Raw genomic sequence first — 20,203 nt, forward strand, 5'->3', positions numbered from 1 at the left:
CTCCCACTGGGATCCAGGGACATACTCAGACAAGCCTAAAGTTCCAGCTGCATCCCCAACCAGAACCTAGGACACGTGCACTGTCTTTGAAAGGGTTTCTGTCCACACCACGTGCAAAAGCACGAACATACCTTCACTGTTGCCCAATAATGTCTTGTTCTGTTACTCCTCACACTGCACATTTAGACACAAATCATGCTGGATCAACCCATTCAAAGAATCATTTCACTCCAGGATAAGCATTGCAGCCCTTCTTCCTTCAGGGGAAAACAGCACTTTCAAAAAATGTTGATGCTAATTTGAGAAACAAACTCACCAAAAATGTGAGGGCTGCCAGTAATTCTTTAGTTATTCACAGAGGTTAAAGTTTTATTTTGATATAAAAATTAAATAGCAAAGTTGTTTTGGGTTTTTTTTACAGTGATAAATTAGAAATTTACAGTACATACATTGAAGTAGATATACTTTCTGTACACCCCAAAATAATCAGTGTCTGTTTCCTTAAAATTCAGAAAAAGGAGCTAACATGTCTGTTTAATGTAAGAGCTAAGCTTGTACCTCTCAGGCCGACACTTCTGGAACCTGCAGCCAGAAGAGCACATGCTGAGGGGGGAGATGGGAGCAGGGACTGCGTAATTGAAGGAAACGCCTGTAAAGTTTCTAGTTGTATAACCACAGCAACTGCCTTTCCAAGACAGGATTAGTCACACTGGTTTTGGCTTTAAATTCATAACAACGCTGAGATGAGAGAACCCAAGAGTTGCTGATACCCACCCTGCAACCACTGGTTTTCAGGCTACCTGCTGTGACTTCCCACTCATACAGCCACAAAGTGGAGCAAGGTAAGTGCACATGGGTGAATACGTTTATGGAATGGTTTAATTGCTGCAACAACTAATTTCACTTTGGGTCAGTACAGTATGCCCCCGCCTGCTGGGGGACGATGTTTCTTCAGGAACAGCAGCTGGTGTCTCCCCCCAGCCCACCTCCTTCCCATCCCTCACATGTTTTAATGGGATATCCCCCCAGGTCCCTCATAGGGATACACAGTGCCATCCTCATCCAACTCTCATCGTCTCACATCACCAGGGGCATCCCTCTGTCACAGTTCACAGGCAGAGATGCAAGCATTTGATAACAAGGTACTACTTAACATTCACTTCTGTGTAAATAACATGGTTAAAACTCCATTTATTGAATCAGTCTGGTTAAACATGGGTCATATTGGCCAGGAAAGTATCCAAAGTGTTTCAGAGTGAAGGACACTTGAGTGAACATGACACCTTAGCACAGCCCAATACTAGGTTACCAAAAAAGACACATACTGCATCCTCCTGCCTTGAAAGCCAACATATAGTAGCTGACCTTACATTCCATGCTGCACCAGTGCAAAGACTTCATGATGGAGAAGCTCAGCCATCTGAAGATCTTATACGTGCAGAACTCCTTGTCCACAAAGGCATAACCAGACCCAAACACAACACTAATAGCAAGAGACTTTATGGAGAGGATGAAAAGGCCTGGTTGGAACGTGGCGTTGGTCAAGACAATGCTTGTGCATCTTGAGCAGAATGTGTCAAGTTGTCACTTGTTCTGCTGGAGAGAAAGCTCAGCTGTTAGGGTTTGTTTGGGGTCTGTTTTTTAATTAAAAAAAAAAAAAGGTGCTCTAGCATGTTTTGACACTGAAACAATACATGCTTGGACCTATTAGTGTTCACTTTCAGAGCTGGAGTGAACTGTGGTTTAGGAAGCACATGGGCACCTGTGTGAAAAGCAAGTACTTTAATAAAGCAACATCTGTTCTCAGCTGCCCTTGAAGGTCATGCAAGTTGGGACACCAGGGGGGAATGCTCTGCAGCAGATCAGGTTCACACAAAAAAATGAAGTTTATGGCACACAGATAAAAACAAAGGTCTTTCGAATGGATAGAACATCAGAATGGTGTTCTCTTAAGTGTTTCTGGGATATTTCTATTTGCATCACCTTTCTTATTAGCCAAACAAGCCCCTGACACTAGGTTCAAGCTCCCAATGAGCACAAGCTGATGCCTCCTCAAATAAAAGGATAAGAAAACTCAACAGTTGCTTTGAAACAACATTATTCACCAAGAGGCTGGATCCCCTTACAAAACTGGAAAGGTCTTTGTTGTTCCTGAGGACTGAATGCCTGCTCACATTCTGTGTGTAAATATACATTAAGAAAAACCTCTCCATAGCCACCAGTGAGCAACTGAAGCATCGCTGTGAGGCAGTCAGCTGTACTGCGATGTCATGGGCTGAGAATGTTCTTTTAATTGCAACTGACACACATAATTATACAACTGAACTGTGTGAACATGAGGTTGCCAAGGAATTTAACATTTTACTTCTCCCCAGACTGGCGTCTACAGAGATAGCATCACACTGAACAAAATAATGTATTAAGACTTAATTGCTTTATGCAATGGGTCTCCAGAGAGAGACAGGTAAGTTTACTTGGAGAAAACTGGCATTGTCTAAAGGTATCCTCAGCTCAGTTTCTCAGTTTTTCTCTTTCCTTGAGGAAGGAACACTATATTGTAAGACTTTATTTAAAGTTATTAAATGCAGCAGAATAAAGTAGTCTGCTGGAAATAGCGGGAGCACCTGAAGGGACAGGAATAGAGGCAGATGGATAATGATAATTGATGAAGAAGACCATACACAGTTTCTCATTTTTGCTGACTCCTCTACATCTGACATTGGCCTTGACTACAGCTTTTAAAAAGTTAGAAATATTCATAGAACCACAGAATAAATCAAGTGTGAAGGGACATAGGGAGGTCCAAATTCCCACATGACAGAATCAACCCTCAATTCAGATGTTACAAATGGTAAAAAAAAATGAATCAAAATTATTATTAGGCCATCAGATGACTTCAAGAATAATCCTCACTAATACCTCACTAAATCCTACTCATCATGGGTAAAGCTCAAGACCTGAAAAGCCCACTTGCTATTCGCTGGAGGACTGATCCTTGGCTGACTTGTGCAGTGTATGGGAACAACAGAATTCCCCAGGGTGTCAAGACATAATCCTCATCAAGTGCTTCCTTCTTGATGCTGAACTAGGAAAGAAGACATCTAACTGAGGTCCTGGGTACTCCACCTTCTGGTAACTGGACCCTAAATAAGCCCAGGATTTGGCCCTGGACTACCTTTCCTTCATCAGCTATGATGAAAGAACAAAAATCATCCCACAATTGTGGGCTACAGCCCCTCAGCTTCTAAAGACTTCAAGACTTCAGTCACTGCATCCTGCTTTAAAAAAAAAAAAAAAAAAGGAAGATAACATGTTTGGGGATTTCACAGCTTTTAAAGCCTCCCTGGGCTCTCCTATTTTGGGCAGCATGGTTTATGGCTATTGGATCTGCAGCATGATCTTTTTGCTGTTTATTCTTTAAGGCTTTTTTTTTTTTTGCACCCCCCAGAGACAGACTGTGTAACTGTCTCCCTGTTTCATTCCCAGCATTTACGTAGCAATGCTTACACACCATCAGTCCTTCACAGGAGAGCAGTCAGACCATTGGTGTGTCATCCTTTCCTCAGACCACGGTCTCGTTCCCTTTTCCGGGTTTAACCCAACCATCTGCTCTCTTCTCCCGTTTCACTTTCCCTGAGTTCACCAGTCTGTTCGAGCACTTCTGCCACGTGTGCAGAGTTTTGGCTGACCAGATCCACATACCTGATGTAATACCCACCAGAAGGGACATGAAAATTTTGAGCATCTCCACTGCCATATTGGAATCATCTGCTGAATAGCGGAAAATGGCCCAGTTGGAGATTTCGTAGAAATAGCAGGCGATGACACACGTTGCAGGGACAGTGTACAGCACTGAAAAGACACCTATTTTGACCATTAGTCTTTCCAGTTTGTCAGTTTTAGTTCCATCTTTCTGGAGATTAGACCTGATTTTAAATAAGGCCACGAGTCCTGCTGCAATGAATAAAGTCCCAATGACCAGGTAGGTAAAAAGCGGAGCGACAACAAAGCCCGTCAGTGCATCCAGGTTCTGGTTCCCAACATAGCAAAGGCCGGTGAGCTCGTCTGCATCTACTAGTCTCATAATTAAAATGACGATGGTCTTCACCGCCGGGATAGCCCAGGCTGCAATGTGGAAATACGAGCTGTGCATTTCAATAGCTTCGTGGCCCCACTTGAGTCCTGCAGCCAGAAACCACGTCAGTGTCAGAATAACCCACCAGATGGAGCTAGCCATCCCGAAAAAGTACATCAGCAAGAAAATTATAGCACATCCTGTGTTCTTAAGACCTTCTTGGATAAGAACAGGTTCTGCTGCCTCTTCAAAATCACAGGATATCCTTTCCCGGCCCACAGTTAGCCTCACAATATAAGCAATGCTATAAATATTGTAGCACATGCTCAAAAATATGATTGGGCGCTCTGGGTAGGAAAATCTGGATGAATCAATCAGGAAGGTCAGGACCGTGAAGGCAGTTGAGATGAAGCAAAGACTGGCCCACACAGCCATCCAGATATCTGTGAATTCTTTAGCTGACCTGCTGTAGAGACCAGCATCGTAGCCACATTTCAGGACACAGTTCAAGCTTCTCTTCACCCAAATGTACTGATCCGAGTTAGACCCCATGCTGTGGCACTCTTCTCCAGGCTGCAAGGAGGTCTTGCTGTGAAGGGGAACCTCTTCATCTCCTGGGCCCTCCATGCACATGTGGTTGTGATCATTCTGGGGTGGGAATTTGCTGCAGTTTAGGCTGTCTGGCCAGGCAAATCCAAATTCTTTTAAAACAGGTTCACATCTTCTTTTGACAGAGAGGCACATGCCACCACAGGGACCTATGGGGATGTTAATCTTCTCTGTGCACATTGGGACATAGACTGAACACAGGAAGAACTGGAAGAGAGAAACAGAAATCACAAGTGCGTCTGGGGAAAACCAAGTTGAAATGTAACAAGTTTTATTTTACTGACTTTTTAGCAGTAATATTTAGTCCTTTGCCTTAAAAAAACAGGAAGCAGCATAAAACAAATAAACCAAGAACAATAAAAACAAAAGAGAAAAAAAATAACAATATTGTCTTCTTCAGTTCAAATGTGGTCCGAAGCCAAAGCCTGAACGTTTTACTCCCTAGATTAGCTCTATATAAATTTAGCCCATCAGTTTCAATGAAGCAAGTGGGATTTAGCCAGACTTGAACCTCAAGGGTGCAATTTAAGAAAGCAGAAAAACCAAATTAAAGTGGCTTAAACAAATACATATATTTGTTCTGGGCATTGTCTGGATATTCCAGTTTAAGAAACAAACAGAAAAAAAAAGGCACTTGTTGAACTACTTTGATTCGTGATCTTCCTAGAAGAATGTATTTTTTTTACAAAGGTTTCACGTATGTATTTACAACGGTAATAAAGCGTTGTAGTTTTTTCGTATTTTGAATAATAGTAATTCGGCGACGCGACACCGTGAGAGGAATTGCGTGCTGACTCGGGAACTCTGCCCCGTGAAACAAGCTGGGTTTTGTTTGATGAAATCCATGCCCGTGGGGAGGACAGCGATTCTGCTATTCGCTTGGGAAAGAAATTTCCGCGGTGAAGTTCCCGGGGGTGGGGTGGGGAGGGGGGTCCCAAGTCGCCACAGCTTCCCGCAGCCAGCTCCGCTCGTTCCGCATGGAAGCGGGCGCGGCACCTGAGGCACGGCCGGGACGGAGGGCAGAGCCTGGGAAAGCTCCGGGAGCCGCCGCAGCCTCTGCGGGAGGGCGGGTGGGGGCACTGCGCTGCGCTCCTCGCCGCGGGCAGCCGGGACACGGCCGGGACACCGCCGGCTCCCTGTCCCTCTGCCCAACGTGAGCTGTGCTGTCCCCAGCCAGCCAGGAGCGGCACTGCGAGGCGGCGGGACTTTTGGGTTGGTTTTGTACTGAGTTAATGGGATTGGGATGAGGACAGGGATGCTGGGGGACAGCAGCCGGCCCGGGGACCGCACAGTCCCGCTGCGTGTCGTCCCCACCTCGCCCGCGCACCCAGGTCCCCTCGGAGCCCCGACCCACCTGGAGCTGGCTGGAGCAGCCGTACTGGATGAGCGGCGTGAAGGTGGTGAGCTGCAGCTCCGCGTCCGCCTGCAGCTCGTGCCCCACCAGGTTGGGCATCTTGGTGACATTGTAGCCCAGGTTCTGGCACATGGCGATGCGGATGGCGTCGCAGCGCCGCTCCTCCTCGTCGCCGAAGCCCCGCGCCCCGCCGAGCAGCCCCAGCAGCAGCACGGCCAGCAGCCGAGCCCGGCCAGCCGGCCCCCCGCCGCCCCTCGCCATGGCCCGCGCTGCGGCCCCGGCCCCGGCCCCGGCCGCGCCGTGCCGCACGGGCCGGCTCCAACGGGGCGGGCCGGGGGCGGCCCCGCTATTAAACAGCCTCGCCGAGAAGCGGCCCAGGGGAGGGACGTGCCGCCCGGCCCGGCCCGCCCAGCGCCACCGCCCCCGCCGCGGGAGCCCGCCCCGCCGAAGCGTCCCCGCGGCGCGGCTCGGCAGGGGAGGGCAGCGAAGGGGGTCCTACCTGCGCCCCTCACCCCGGTACCGAGGTGTTCGCCTCCGTGGGGAACGCCGACCCGCACACCCAACCCCGAAAAGCGGACTTTCACCGTCTGCATCCCACTGCTCCTCGCAAGTGTCCCCCGTCTCTTCCTTCCTGGAGACCCCCTACCTGCACCTCCCATGCTTCATTCTCTCATCCCTCAGAAACTCCGGGAAGCCTTGCCTTCTCTCCCCACAACAGGTCCGGTCCCCCCTTCCTCCCGTTCCGCATGGCCAGCGGCCCTGGGGGACGTCATCACTGTCCCCAGTATTCCCACCATGCCTCACCACCATGGGTGCTGGTCCCAGGGGTCCCGAAGTCCGGCTCTCCAGGAACAGGGTGGGCTGAGCCCCTCGCAGATGTGTTGAGGCTCATCGAAACACAGCCCTCTCTTCCCTTCTGCCCTTTCTTCAGCCCAATGTGCTCAGCTTCTTCACTGCCAGATCAAAAATATCCAGGGTGGCTTTTTAAGCTGTCGCTTTGTCTTCCTAACGGGTTAAACTGCACTGCTGGGACACATCTGAGCTTTAGCATTGTTTGTTTTTTCACTGGGGCCATGAAACCTGTAGAGCACTGCTAGGTACCTCCTGGCATTTGTATAAATCCCCGTAAAGTAAGTAAGTGTGGATGAAGCATTTGTGAACTTTAGAGGAAAGGGTTGGATGATCAAGCAGACCTTTAACATGTCAGCAGGAGGAGGGATTATGAGGAAAGAAATGAGGCTCACACTTAAATTCTCTTGGTATTATTTACACCTGTAATAAAATCTGGTTGAGCTGGTTATGCCTTTAGCAAAAATATGTTATCTATTAATGAATTGTTTGTAAAGCACTTTGAAAATGTTTGTAAAGCCCTGGTTAAGCGACCTCTTACTGTGTGCATACGGCATGTGGCATGTACATGTGCTCCTGAGCATGTCTGTCACGGGCAGCTATGCCTCCACAATGCCCCTCGGGGCCTTCGCTTCTCCCTGATGTCCCCTGGCTGCATCACTCAACTAAGACTAAGATTTACAGACTGAGGCAGCCCTCAGCTATGGCTCCTTACAGAGCACAAGATTGTAAATCACAGCACAGCCTATGAAGTGCTCTGTGCTCACTCACTGCAGGTTTCCCGTCCGAGGCTCCACCATCGTTGGGGTTTTCTTCACATCTGAGAGGGGGGAAACGTGTGAGTTGTACTATGATGTTGTGGGGGCTGATGGGTATTAAGTGTGCTTTCCTCTAACAAGATGGATAGTGCTATAACTGAGGTTTCACGAGCATAGGTATTTACACAGCTCTCATTGCTTTACAGCTAGCTCCAATAAACAGTGCCTCTAACCTCACAAAATCCTTGTGAGGCAGACAAGTAAAATTATCTTAACTTTTTAAACACAGAGGCAGACAGTGCTCCAGTCCCAAGGTCAGGCAAGGAGTCTACAATGGAGCAAGCAACTCAACTATATCTTGCAAGGCCCATATTTACCCACGAGCATTGCTGTCTGTACCCAGCAGTGCTCAGCTGCTAATCTGGGTGGATGATAATGCTGTGAACGCACACAGTGTGCTGCACATGTCCCAGCACCGCCAAATTTACCATCTACATCATACAAGCGTGGGGAATGGGTTGATGGGTGCTCTCCACACAAACACCAGAAAGCAGAGACTTCCGCTGGAGAAGGTTTTGGTTGTTTCTGGTTTTGTTTTGTCCAAATTATGTACAAAAGAAGGCTAGAGGGAGAATGGTGGTGACCATAAAAAATATGCATTCTTGTCTTACTATGTGAAACCCCTTTGCATTTGCAGTCTCCTGCTGCAGTTAGGCACTGAAGCAGAGTTTGCTGCTACCAAAATAGGGCTTTACCTTATTCCCATGAAAAAAAAATCACCTACTGCATATTCAGAAGTTACGAAGCAAAACCCTCAGCCCATGGACCTGGTCCTTGGACTCAGTAAAGCTACAACGGACACAAGTACCTTTGTAGAAAAAAACTCTCCCTCCCAAAAGAAAACCCTACCACTATTGCCTTTTCCTTGAGAATACAAAATAAATATTAGAAAGTGCTACACTGCTGTGTTTGCTTTGGAAAGTCTTTTAGATAACAGGAATTAGTTTTCAAAACAAGAGTGCTGGGAGAGGCAGTGGCAAATCATATAAGAGGTCGGAGCTGGAAAAAATGGTAGTTACCCTGCTTTGAACCTTATGCATGTATTAACAGTGATTAAATCTCACCACGATAAGCATGTAGATAATAGTTTCTTTAAAGAGATGAAAATAAGGAACCTCCTTAATAGTGGATTTATAGACTGTGAAATTCCTGGGCAGTGTGAGATGCTGGACTGAATCTGGCACAGCACAAGCCATGTTCCTTCCTCAGTTATTGATTGCCTGATTTACAGTATATTTTTTTTTCCTAATAAACCTGATTTTGAGGGTTCTTTATTTAAAGAATCATCAGCCACCCTGATTATTATTTATTGCTGCTGCCAATAATTACATTTGGGTTCTAGTTTGAGTTATCTTCAGCTTCCAGCCACTGACTTTTGTTCTATCTTTGCCAGACAGATTGAGAAGTCATTACTGAGATTATCCCTGTAGTAACGTCAGGCTGTGATTATGTCACCCTTTGGCCTTTTTGTAGTAAGCAAAATAGATTGAACTTCCTGAGTTTTTTATTGTAAGGTATCTTTCCCAATTCTCTAATCACACTTTTGATTTTAAAGGAGCAAGATTTGACCTTGCTGTTTGAATACCACTTTCAGCCCAAACCATCCTCTACAATATTAATGGATGTGCCTGAATTAGTAGCCTAAGCACCCCTGGTCCTTTTAGAGTCAGCTAGGATAAGCAGATACTTGAAGAAGGCAGTTCACATAATGGGAATTACAGATACACAAAATCCTACTTATTATTATCTTGTTATTAGTATTTCCCCCTTAAGTTTGTATTTTTTTTGGCATATTTATTAAAGCTATGGGCATATTTTTACATTACAAAAATAAGTAATGCTTACCAGCATCTCTCAGTCTTCCATCATCTTGTAGGGTATCCAAGAAGGTTCATAACTCTTCTCTGAGCATTTTCAATGCATCAACATTTGCCTGAACTGTGTTAGAATGTGTATTAGAACCAGTATTAGAACATGGCTCAGCTTTCCCATTGGAGTGACACTCATGTCAAAAGCTCAGTCCTATATACAAGATAGCCTTGCTTAGACTTCCAAGGACATGATCTACCCCACAGCATCACAGGGAGATCTAGGACCAGTGCCTTGCAGGCAGATCTGAGAAAGCTTAGGCATCCTGTCAGTTTTCTAAAAAAAAGTGGATACCACATTAGGATGTGATTATTTTAACTAAATATAGATGTGAGCTTTTGGTCAGATGAATTTCACTCTACAAATGCCTCTACATCTCAGTTGACTGTAGAGTGAATGTAGGATGACCAGCCCAAAGGTGAAAACTAACAAAGAGGTGTTAAGCAGGTAACAAACAGTCCCTGCTTCCCAGGCAATCTCCTTGGACTTAGTTAATGACCGAGAATATTGATCTTGCCTTTTAAAGAGTTCTTTTAAAGATCTTGGATATAAGCTATCTAAGCATGCAGGGTTTTTAAAATGTATAACTTCTAGAGCAGTTTTGGGAGACTGAAATTTTAAGAATGCATTAATTACTATTAGTTATCTCTATTATACAACTCATATTTTTTTTCAATATACAACAAAAATGGCTGTTGGACCCCTCTGTTACCTGTTCTGTTTACTGACAATTCCACAACTTCTCTTAAGTAACAGACCTCTACCATTAGTGACTTCCTCTTGGTCTTGGTTTGCATACAACACTACTGTCTTTTACTGTCTGTCCATTACTTTTTGGGGGTTTGCATATTTTATCATTCTTGTCATTCCTTTTGGATTTATATTCCTTCAAACCAATGTTTCCTTTCTACTCTTTGACATTTATGCTTCCTAAACTTAATTAACTTTATAATTCTTTAAATATTAGTAAATATTTTTGCTTTAATTTTTCCATCTGAATTCCAGTTGAATTTTTAAATCAAGACCCTCTTTCTCAAAACCAAAACCTAAATCAACCAATTTATTTATTCAGTCTTTTCAAGCATCTAGTAATATATTTTACATGGATTCTTAGTTACCATTCATATGCTTAATATAAATTCTCTCCCTTACTTTTATTCTTCATGAGGCTGACCCTTATAAAGCAGGAAATAAATATTCCCCAATTTGCATTTATCCTGCTGTATTATCATCAGCATCTCAATTGTCCAGTAACAACCAGAAAAGAAACTGTATTGTCATGACACTTCCAGTAAACATGCTCTACTCAACCTCAGAAAAAAACCCAGTGCAAAGCTGCATATGTATTTATGCATCTATCGATCTATCTATTGATCTATGTATAACATGGATATCTATATGAATAACATATCTATCTATGTATAGATAGATAGATCGATAGATAGATCAATAGATAGATATGCAAATACAAACACATATATATATATGGGGTTTTATATATAAAGTATTCACAGAATCATAGAAACATTAAAGTTGGAAAATACCTTTAAAATCATCGAGGGCAAACACTAACCCTGCCCTGCCAAGCCCACCACTAAATTGAGTCCCTAGGTGCCACATTTACCTGTTTTTTGAACACTTCCAGGGATGGTGACTCAACCACTTCCTTGAGCAGCCTCTTCCAGTGCTTGATCACCTTTTCAGTGAAGAAATTTTTCCAAATATCCAATCTAAACTTCCTCTGGTGCAACTTGAGGCCATTTTCTCTTGTCCTATTACTTCTCATGAGGGAGAAGAGACCAAGACCCATCTGGCTACAGATAATTGTAGGTAGCATACACAGTATAGGTAATACCAGTGCACAAGGTAGTGCACTTGTGTTCAGTGACATTGAATCAATCAACACTGTTCTCAGTGGGGCAGAATGTGTCCCAGACTTTAAAATAAAGTGTATATTATGTGCAAATTTACCTGCTGTGGTGCACTGCAGCACCATTCTGGGCCTGATCCAGTGGGATTTGAATCTTGATGCCCTCAGGATACTTTAGGTTTCTAGCCCTGGTGTCTCCATGTGAGCCATCTCGCTCTGCAAAGGGAGACCCAGACAATTATCAGCAGTGAGTCTAGAGGACGGGTCTCCTGACAGGCTGTGAATCGCTGTTTTCATGCAGACATGACTGTAACTTACTTTAACATACTTTGGTGTAGCTAAGCTGTGGCACATAGATCCCATACCTAGATTCAGATGTTTAATTCCTTGCATGCCAACACGGGTCAGTAGTTGCTCCATGACCCCTGAAAGTCAATATTTGGTTTACACAGAGACCTCAGATTTTGGTTTTATAGCATTGTAAACAGGAAATTTCAGTGCTACTTAATATGTATCATTTTGAGAAATCCTTTGCATTTAGATAGTATCAAAACATTTGACAATGCAAGAGGATTTTTCAGATGATGGGTGGGGTTGGAAATCCAGGAGGCACTGAGTTATCAGACAAAATGTCCCATGGGGCATGGGGAGCAAAGCTGTCTATAAATTTCATAAGACAAAGGTGTCCATCTGTATGCTAGTAGTCTTTTTCACCCAGCTACTTCTCTTTCTAGGCTTAAGAATAACATTAATTAATTTTTTAACAGTTTTCCCAAAGCCTCTTTCCTCAAATAATTCAGAGATTGATATACCTCTCCAGCCAGATTAGCAGAACAGACAAGAAGCTGCAAGGCACAGTCACTGTCAGGATCTGGTGAGACAAAAACACCCAATGAGTTTTTCATAGTGTAGCTACATTTATAAAATGCTTTACCAAAATACAAATCCCATCCTAAAACATATGGTCCTTCTGCCAGTGTAGCTACATTTATAAAATGTTGTACTAAAATACAAAACCCATCCAAAACAATCAGTCCTCCTCCCTTGCCTAATTTTGCCAGACTTCTCTGGAAAACTCTGCTGCAGAGATGCAGCATGACCCATTTCAAGAAAATCTCTTCCCTTTGGGAAAATTAGTAGACTATTTTGAAAATCAGACCCACGGAGGAGGCAAAACTCAGCATGAACTTAGTGTTTTGCCTCCTAGAATGACTTTCAGTTCGAACTGCTACTCACCATTGCTTCTATAATGATCAGAGATTTACATTTTGGCTTGAAATTTCCCACACTTGACCTTAGCCCAAGTGATTTTTTTTTTTTCTGGAAAATGATGAACAGTTTTCTTCTGTTCTGAGACCCTTTTTTTTTTTTTTTTTAATGTTCAGATAACTCCAAAACAGCTTGGGTTTATAACTTAAGATTTGGCATGTACAGAGTGCAATCCTGAAGGAGGAATGCACTTTTTGTCTCATTTGAAGAAATTTCATTTCGCAATAGCAAATGAGTCTGAAAGTTTTGGAAATAATAGACTGATCGTTCATGGGGCGTGATTTAGCTGTGGTAGAAAATGACAGGCTGAGTCCTCTCTCTCTGAGAGGTCACGAGTCTTGCTTTATAAATAAGGCTTAGTTTCCTTTTTGCAGAGTCATCTTTCCCACTAAACCTTTCTGTATCCTGTTTTGCTTTGATTCTAAGGCAGTATCAAAGGTTATTTCTTGTATGTTTGCTCTCCATAAGAAACGTTTTACTTGGCTGTTGGTGCCATCTTGCACATTCTGTAAAGCAAATTTCACTGGACATGATTTAAGGACTCTTTCTGCCTCGTGTGACACACTGAGAGAACTTACTGCTCCTCACTCGCCCAGGTTGCACCCAGTCCCAGTCCCCACATTGGTTGTCACCTGCATTGCACAAACCTGCTTTTGGATATAGGGAACAGATTTTTTTGAAAGCATTCTGTAGTGCTTTCTCCTCAAATGTATTACTCAAGAAGTAAGCACTAAGGTTTTAAACATTTAAATTAATTAATTTATTACCAAAGAAGCAAATATCAAGCTTTAAAGCATGGAATTAATGTTTGTTTTTTGTTTTTTGGGGTTTTTTTTGTACTTTGGAAATTACATGAAGCTGAGATATGAATTCCTCAAAATCAAAGCTGAGAAGGTGGGTTTGCTGATATGCTTTGGCTGGTTTGCACTGCTCCAGCAATACCACGACGAGCTGGTTTAATCAATCAGTTATTGTAGGCTGAAGGCTGTTCTGTGGCATTGGAGCAGCACAGAGCTGTCAGGCATGTGATGAATCTGGCCACAAATCTTAAAAAGTACTATTTTTCCCCATTAAAAAGGCCATGTGAACTGATGTGCTGTGTTTAGTTACATAACAACAAGTATTGACTTGCAGGGCATGGCTGGAAAAAACCCTTTCTTTGTATTGTGTTAGGCAGGCGGTGGGCCATTCTCCTGGGAAAGAAATTTGACATCTGCCAGGAGGTGAAGTTTGCTGCATTCACTTCACTTTTGTAGTGCCTGTGAATACACAAAGAGGGAACTGGACACAAGAGTGAAACCTGTCCCTGCAGATACGGGCTCATGGCACGGCTCTCGTGAGGAGCCACTTCATGCACCAGTAACGTGGCTTCAAGTTATGTACACAACTGCCTCCAGAATCGCAGAGAACTTTAAATAAGCAACAATACTTGACTCTTCCAGTTCTGGCTGGACTGTCCAGTTTATAGTGGCACTATTCTTCACTTTGTGGGCCATTTAAAACACAGTCACTGAGTGTTAATTATTTCCAAATTTCTGTATCCTCTGAAATGCTTCTATTTTTTAATTTTTTTTTCTTTAAAATTAATGGTTGTTTTCTCTTTAAATGATCACAGTATGCACTCAGTTTGGGAGCTGCTATAATCATTTCATTTAAGGAGATGAGTTTTTGCTAATATATTTATACACCTAGCATAGGTGCAATTGCAGAAGATATCTGCTTTATTCTTCTTGCTCTTCCGGATAGTTTATTCCCCTTTCTCACACAGACAGAGCCACTCACCCACAAACAATTTGTATATGACAATTATAATTTTCTTTATTCTTTACCTATTCCTTCCTATATACTTAAACCAGTGCTCCATTCACATGAGGACAAACACATAAATGTCATACCAGACAGTGAGTGAGAGGGACTGGTTTGGTAAGTCTTTGGCAAACAGGTTTCCTAATTTCTATCCAAGCTGGCAAATTAATCATATGGACTACTGTTATACAAACCAAAAGACTTGTAAATTAGTCTGAGCATAAATAATGTCATTTACTCTTGTCCAGAAGGCTTTGCTGCCATGCTACATTTACCTTGTGTTCCTTGCCTGCGTACAGGTGATTACGTGGACTGCAACCCACCTTACCCTTTGCACATACATGCTCTTCCTCTGACTCTCTGGCAGGGCAGGGTGGGTCCAGGTACTAACTGTTAGAAAACTAACAAAACAAAAATCCTGTGATGACAAGGAGGGGTGGTGTGACCACAAAAGGAAACAGATCAGCTTAAATTGGCTTCCACCATCAAGGAACTGCACCCTTATTCTTTTATATTGTGCTGATCACGATGATATTTTTGCACTGTACTGAGGTTTTGTTATCAATGGAACTAATGCGGAATTTTATTTTTATTATTGCTGGATCTGGCATTTGAGTATGTACTGATCTTTCATTCTTGGGCAGTGTAATTTATACTTGGAGGCTGACAATTCATCTAGTTCCCCACAGACACATGGATGAACTTAGAAAATAATGAGAGTTTATGTGAATTCCGTTTTTCTCAGGCATTTTTATTCCTGGGAGAGACTTCCATGGGCCAAATTACCATGAAAACTAGATTACCATGATATTTCAGTTCCTTACAGTAAAAGTTCATGTCATTTATTACTGTTGACACTATACACACATCCTTGGGGAACGATGAAGAATATAAAAAGAAAACTCAAAAAAATGTGCATAAAAAACATAAGAAAAATGCCATTTAACCCAAATATTCCCAGAGTAAAACTAAAGTCAATTATTTCTCAAATATGAAAATTTCAGGCCACACCTGGGCATAGTGCTGTATTGAGAGGTACCTGCTTGAGAAATAAGATTATCACTCAGTTTATGACATAAAAGCATTCAAGAAATTAGTTGGAAAGAAGAACAACACACAAACCACCCCCTTTGCTCTCAACATATGGTCCAAAGCAGTGAAAATTCAGGCTCCAAATTTAGACAAAAGTCACTGTACTGCTCTTCCAGTGCAGCCAGTTCCTGAATCTAAGACCTAGCTGACCTCCTCCTCATTTTAATCCTGCAGGAAAGGCTCTCAAGAGTACATTTTCCCACCACCCCAAGACAACTGCAGTGGAGGACACTCCACTGCAAAGGTCAGTGATGCTCTCCATGCTGCCCAAAAGCCTGCCTCTCCTTCCTACACATCTGATATAGGGGTTGTGCAGCCAAGGGGAAGTTTTTTTGTAGGTTTTGCTGTCGCTAGGTTAGTCTCTATCAAATCCTGTGTAGTCAAGGTAGAAAAGTTACTTGAGAGTCCAAATCAGATCAGATCTGGGGTGGCTGCACTGAAGATGCTCCACTCTCCCTTGACTATCAAAGGATGTGTATCTCATTCCTTAGCTGCTCCAAGTAGTTGGGTTAAGGTAAGATGAACTAACATAGGATCAAGTGTAGTAAGAATAATTTACGCAAGAACTCTTGGGCAACAGTGCAAGGTTGATTTCAGCCTGACTAGAGGATCATTTTAACACCTTTATTGTAAGACTTGTAGATAAAACATAATACCATACCCTCCAGCCTTTGAATTATGAAAGGATGAACTTGGTCCAAAAAATAAATGCTCTAAGTAAAATGTCAGCATTTCCAGAAATCATTGGTTAAGTAGACACATGGGAAAAAAGGATTTCAAAAGTCCTTCTAGCCCTTCTAGAAAGTTGTACTGGTAAGAAATGTCCCTGAGTTTTACTTTCTTCAGCTAAAACAAACTGAGATGCTGGATGTTAAGTTTTGAGACAGTGAGTTTCTGGTAAGCCTGTAAACCTTTATATCTCTTTTTTTGGATCATCAGTAATTATAGCTCCTTTGTACAGCAGTAAAAGCTGCATACTCTTTCAACCTGGACTATTTAGCTAACTTAAAATTTCACTTCATTGTATGAAAATATGCTTTTCTGGACTATTTTTACATCTCTCTTCCTAAGCAGAGATGGATACAGTTCAGTGGTGTGGGAGTGCCAGAAAGAGGTATAATTTCTGGCATATATTGTGATTTCCCATGTGAAGTTTTGCTAAAGTTCTGCTATGAAGGAACTTATTTGAAATATATCATTTGGATTAACCCTTTTTTGTGGCACACATCCATGGACATCAGGTCATTAACCACCCTTGCTGCCTTATTTTTAGCATACTATCCCAGCCGAGGCTGTATCAGTTCCCCTCTGGGCTTTTCAACAAAGAAATCTGTATAAAACATTACCATTACATCGCTTCCCAAAAAAACCAAACAAAGCAAAATTCTTTTATTTTCTATTATTAGGATGTAGGAGGAAGGTGCTTTCCTGGTGTGGGAGTGGAATGTAAAATGATACCACATCTGACCAGTTACCTTATTTCTATGCACAGGCCTACTGAGCTCTAGCCAGTGCAGTAAGCTTTCTGCTACCTTCAAAATCTTCCAGTGCTAAATCCCACCATAAAAATATCAAGAGAAGCCTTCTGACAGTGACATACCTCAGGCTGCAAAATGTCGTCTCCCAGGGAGTGGTGAAAGCCCTATCACTGATGTTACAAACAATAGTAATTCTTAACACACTATGAGCACAAAGCTGGACATTAAATGATCTGCAAGACATGCCTTTGAGATGTTACTGCCACACAGAGGCATGGATGGAGTTTTGGGCTTCGGGCCCAGTGAGGAAACCTACTCTTAATAAATAATTTACAGTCAAGTTCATCTCTTCTAGCCACGTAGCTGGATACTAATATAACCCCTCATTTACTTACAACTAGACAAAGAAATAACCTATTACTTTAAGGAGGGGATTTTTTTTAGAGACACAAAGTCCAACCTTCAGTGAAATACAGTGAGATCTGAATATATAGCTCCCACAGGGTTCTCTGAAAATATGGACCTTAAAATGCTAGGGTTTTCTTTTGGCCATGCCAGAGTTAGTATGAGGGAAGCCTCTACAGGACATGTCTGTAAATGAGATCAGAACTCAACCATAAGAGTGACAAAGTCATCTGGAGCTCAAAGAGCTGTGCTCAATAATAAGTATTTAATTTAATTTCATTATTTCTGTATTTATTATATTTTTTTCCACTTGTGTTGGTTTTGGTTTATCAGCAGTTTTTATTTTGCTTTGTATTTTATTATAATTTACTTTCATTTGCTAGTTCTCAGTCTATTTACAGAGAACAAAAGAATGAACAATGCAGAACAGTAGAATAATAGTGTTTATTTTCACAAGTTTGGACTGATCAAATAACTCACAAGTCCCTAAGTGGAACCATGCTTGAGGTAGGTTAGGTCATCTTGAGTGTGGGGAAACAAACAGAAATATCCTATTCTTCACTATTGTTTATTACATTTATGCCACTTGAGAGCTTTAACAATACCACAGATATAAAACATTTGTGCTTTCTTTCTGCACTATTCAGAGTTTTCTCAAGGCTCTTTGGTGCCTTTTTTTTTTTCCTATGGACGCTGCAACGTTGCTATGCTTTAGTGACTTTCTCAACTGATCCATGAGAAATGTATGAAACGGCTCCTAGGAATGAGCCAGAGGTGCTGAAAAGGAGGTTTTGTTCTCTGAATGTTTCTATGTTTAAAAATGGTTCTTTTGAGAGTTTTAACTAGTTTCCTTCATCTTATTTCCTTGATTCTTGTTCATATACAATCAAAGCTTGGTCTAGCAGAGAGGAACCAACAGCAGAGTCTGATGTTGCAGTCCCATCAAATCCACAACTGTTTTTCACACTGACTTGATTTTTGACAGGAGGTCCAAATGTGGATGTCTAAAGCTACATCTGCCCACCTAAACAGAGTATTTCAAAAGCTAATAGTATCCATGGGTGTATTGTTTCTTTAATTTGCAGTTTAAAGTACCTTCAAGACACCTTGCAGCACAAGGTGGCTGAGCAGCCTCCCTGCTGAAAATAAAGGCAAAGGGAGCAGCTTGCCTCAAAGAGCCTCCTTGGAGCCATTCACCCTGCTCACAGCTTTGGACATCCACGCCTTGCTGAAGGACGATGTACTTTATCAACCCAAGACAACTTAAAATCACTGCCAGTCTGCTTGAAAATACTAATCTGCAAAATGAAGCGGTGCAGCAGCTGCTGCTTAGGCTGTTGAATTCTACTGCTGTGATGTCCAAGTGCTGGGAGCAGGAGTGATCAGAGGCTACTTCAACAAGAGCATTTGAAAACTACGTGGCTGAAATTTACTGTTCACTATTCTTCTGGTAAAAAAACAACCAAACAAACAAAAAACCAGGCTTAAATTGAAAGCCTTTTCAAAAGTGCTGAGTTCCTAGAAACTATCATTAATTTTCAAAGGAGCTGTTGGATGCTCAGTTGCTTTAGAATAACTAAATTTCTGTCTGTGGCCTCAGCAATCCTACTTCATGGACAGACAGTTTTGTTAGAGAATCTTTAAGTACACTACAAACTCAAAACATAGAGAAAAAAATGGCATCTTCTGAGTCTTTTCTTAAGTTCATGACTGAAAAAATGCTTGTGCTTAAAGCATAAATAATGTTGCAGTAATGACCTTGAAAAAGTTGGGAATGGGTGAAGAGGAGGGGCAAACAAAAATTCTTATTTGAGGATGTCATCATTCATTCCTGCCTCCTTTTTCTCTCCTATTTTCTGAAAGATCCTTTGCATGGACACTGCTGAAGAACACCCAGCCACTTACTGCTGCTCCTATAAGCCAATGACAATGACTACCTTACTTAGGGCCAGAGCTCTCTATAGCATATTGACCTCAGATACCATTCAAAAGGCCCAAAAAAGAGCCAGAGCGTGAATTAGCAATCAGGTGTCACAGACAATAGAGGTAGAAAGCCCTACTTCACTTCTTGGAACTCTTTAGGAGTGGAGACCCATCTAATGCTGCCTCTGAGCTTCCTGTATGCAACAGCGTGCAATCCCAACCTAATCCCACCCTTCCCACCCATAGTCTTGGAAATGTGAATATCAGCTGTATATTTGAAGGCTGCTGCCCCCACCTGGTAGGCAGAATTGAAGGATGTGGAAGGTATGTGGGACAGGTCTTTCCTGGCTGCTCAATCCGAAAAACATGGAGACAGAAGGATGGCAGAGGAAAGACATGAACAGCACTGTGACTGTACAGCACAAGCAGACAAACCTTTTGATAGTAAAGGTGTAAAGGTGGGTTATAATGGTTTCAGTCAAACAAAGGTAGGGAACTGGGCAAGGGAGTTTCAAGCACAGGAATATGCTGAGGTACCTGGATGATGCAAGGTGTGATTTTTGCAGTCTTTCCAGAACTGCAGAAAGCACTTTCCTGGAAAGCAGGAAAGCAGCGATGAAGCAGCAGGGTCACAGTTGCTGTTTTGGGCTGCTCTTGGGATGGTGTGTCCACCTGCACTGCCTCCCATTCCTTCTCTTGTGAACCCAGTGGCTTATTTTAGCCTTTAATGACCCACTCTGTCACCTGATTTAGAAAGAAATCACTGTCTCCAGGAACAGCAACACC

The 20,203-nt window shown here is 42.6% G+C and overlaps 1 protein-coding gene across 1 annotated transcript; it reads right to left on the reverse strand.

Moving 5' to 3' along the window:
• Positions 1-340: 340 nt before the first annotated feature.
• Positions 341-6,286, reverse strand: FZD4 (frizzled class receptor 4). Its single transcript, XM_050332323.1, has 2 exons — positions 6,039-6,286; positions 341-4,891 (listed from the first exon to the last, which is right to left on the reverse strand). The coding sequence occupies exons 1-2, from the start codon at positions 6,168-6,170 to the stop codon at positions 3,563-3,565; spliced, it is 1,461 nt and encodes a 486-aa protein (XP_050188280.1). The 5' UTR covers positions 6,171-6,286; the 3' UTR covers positions 341-3,562.
• Positions 6,287-20,203: the final 13,917 nt, after the last annotated feature.

Source organism: Myiozetetes cayanensis, unplaced genomic scaffold (genome assembly GCF_022539395.1).
Source record: "Myiozetetes cayanensis isolate MyiCay16 unplaced genomic scaffold, myiCay2020 scf5-8, whole genome shotgun sequence".
In the NCBI taxonomy this organism is placed as follows: Eukaryota; Metazoa; Chordata; class Aves; order Passeriformes; family Tyrannidae; genus Myiozetetes; species Myiozetetes cayanensis.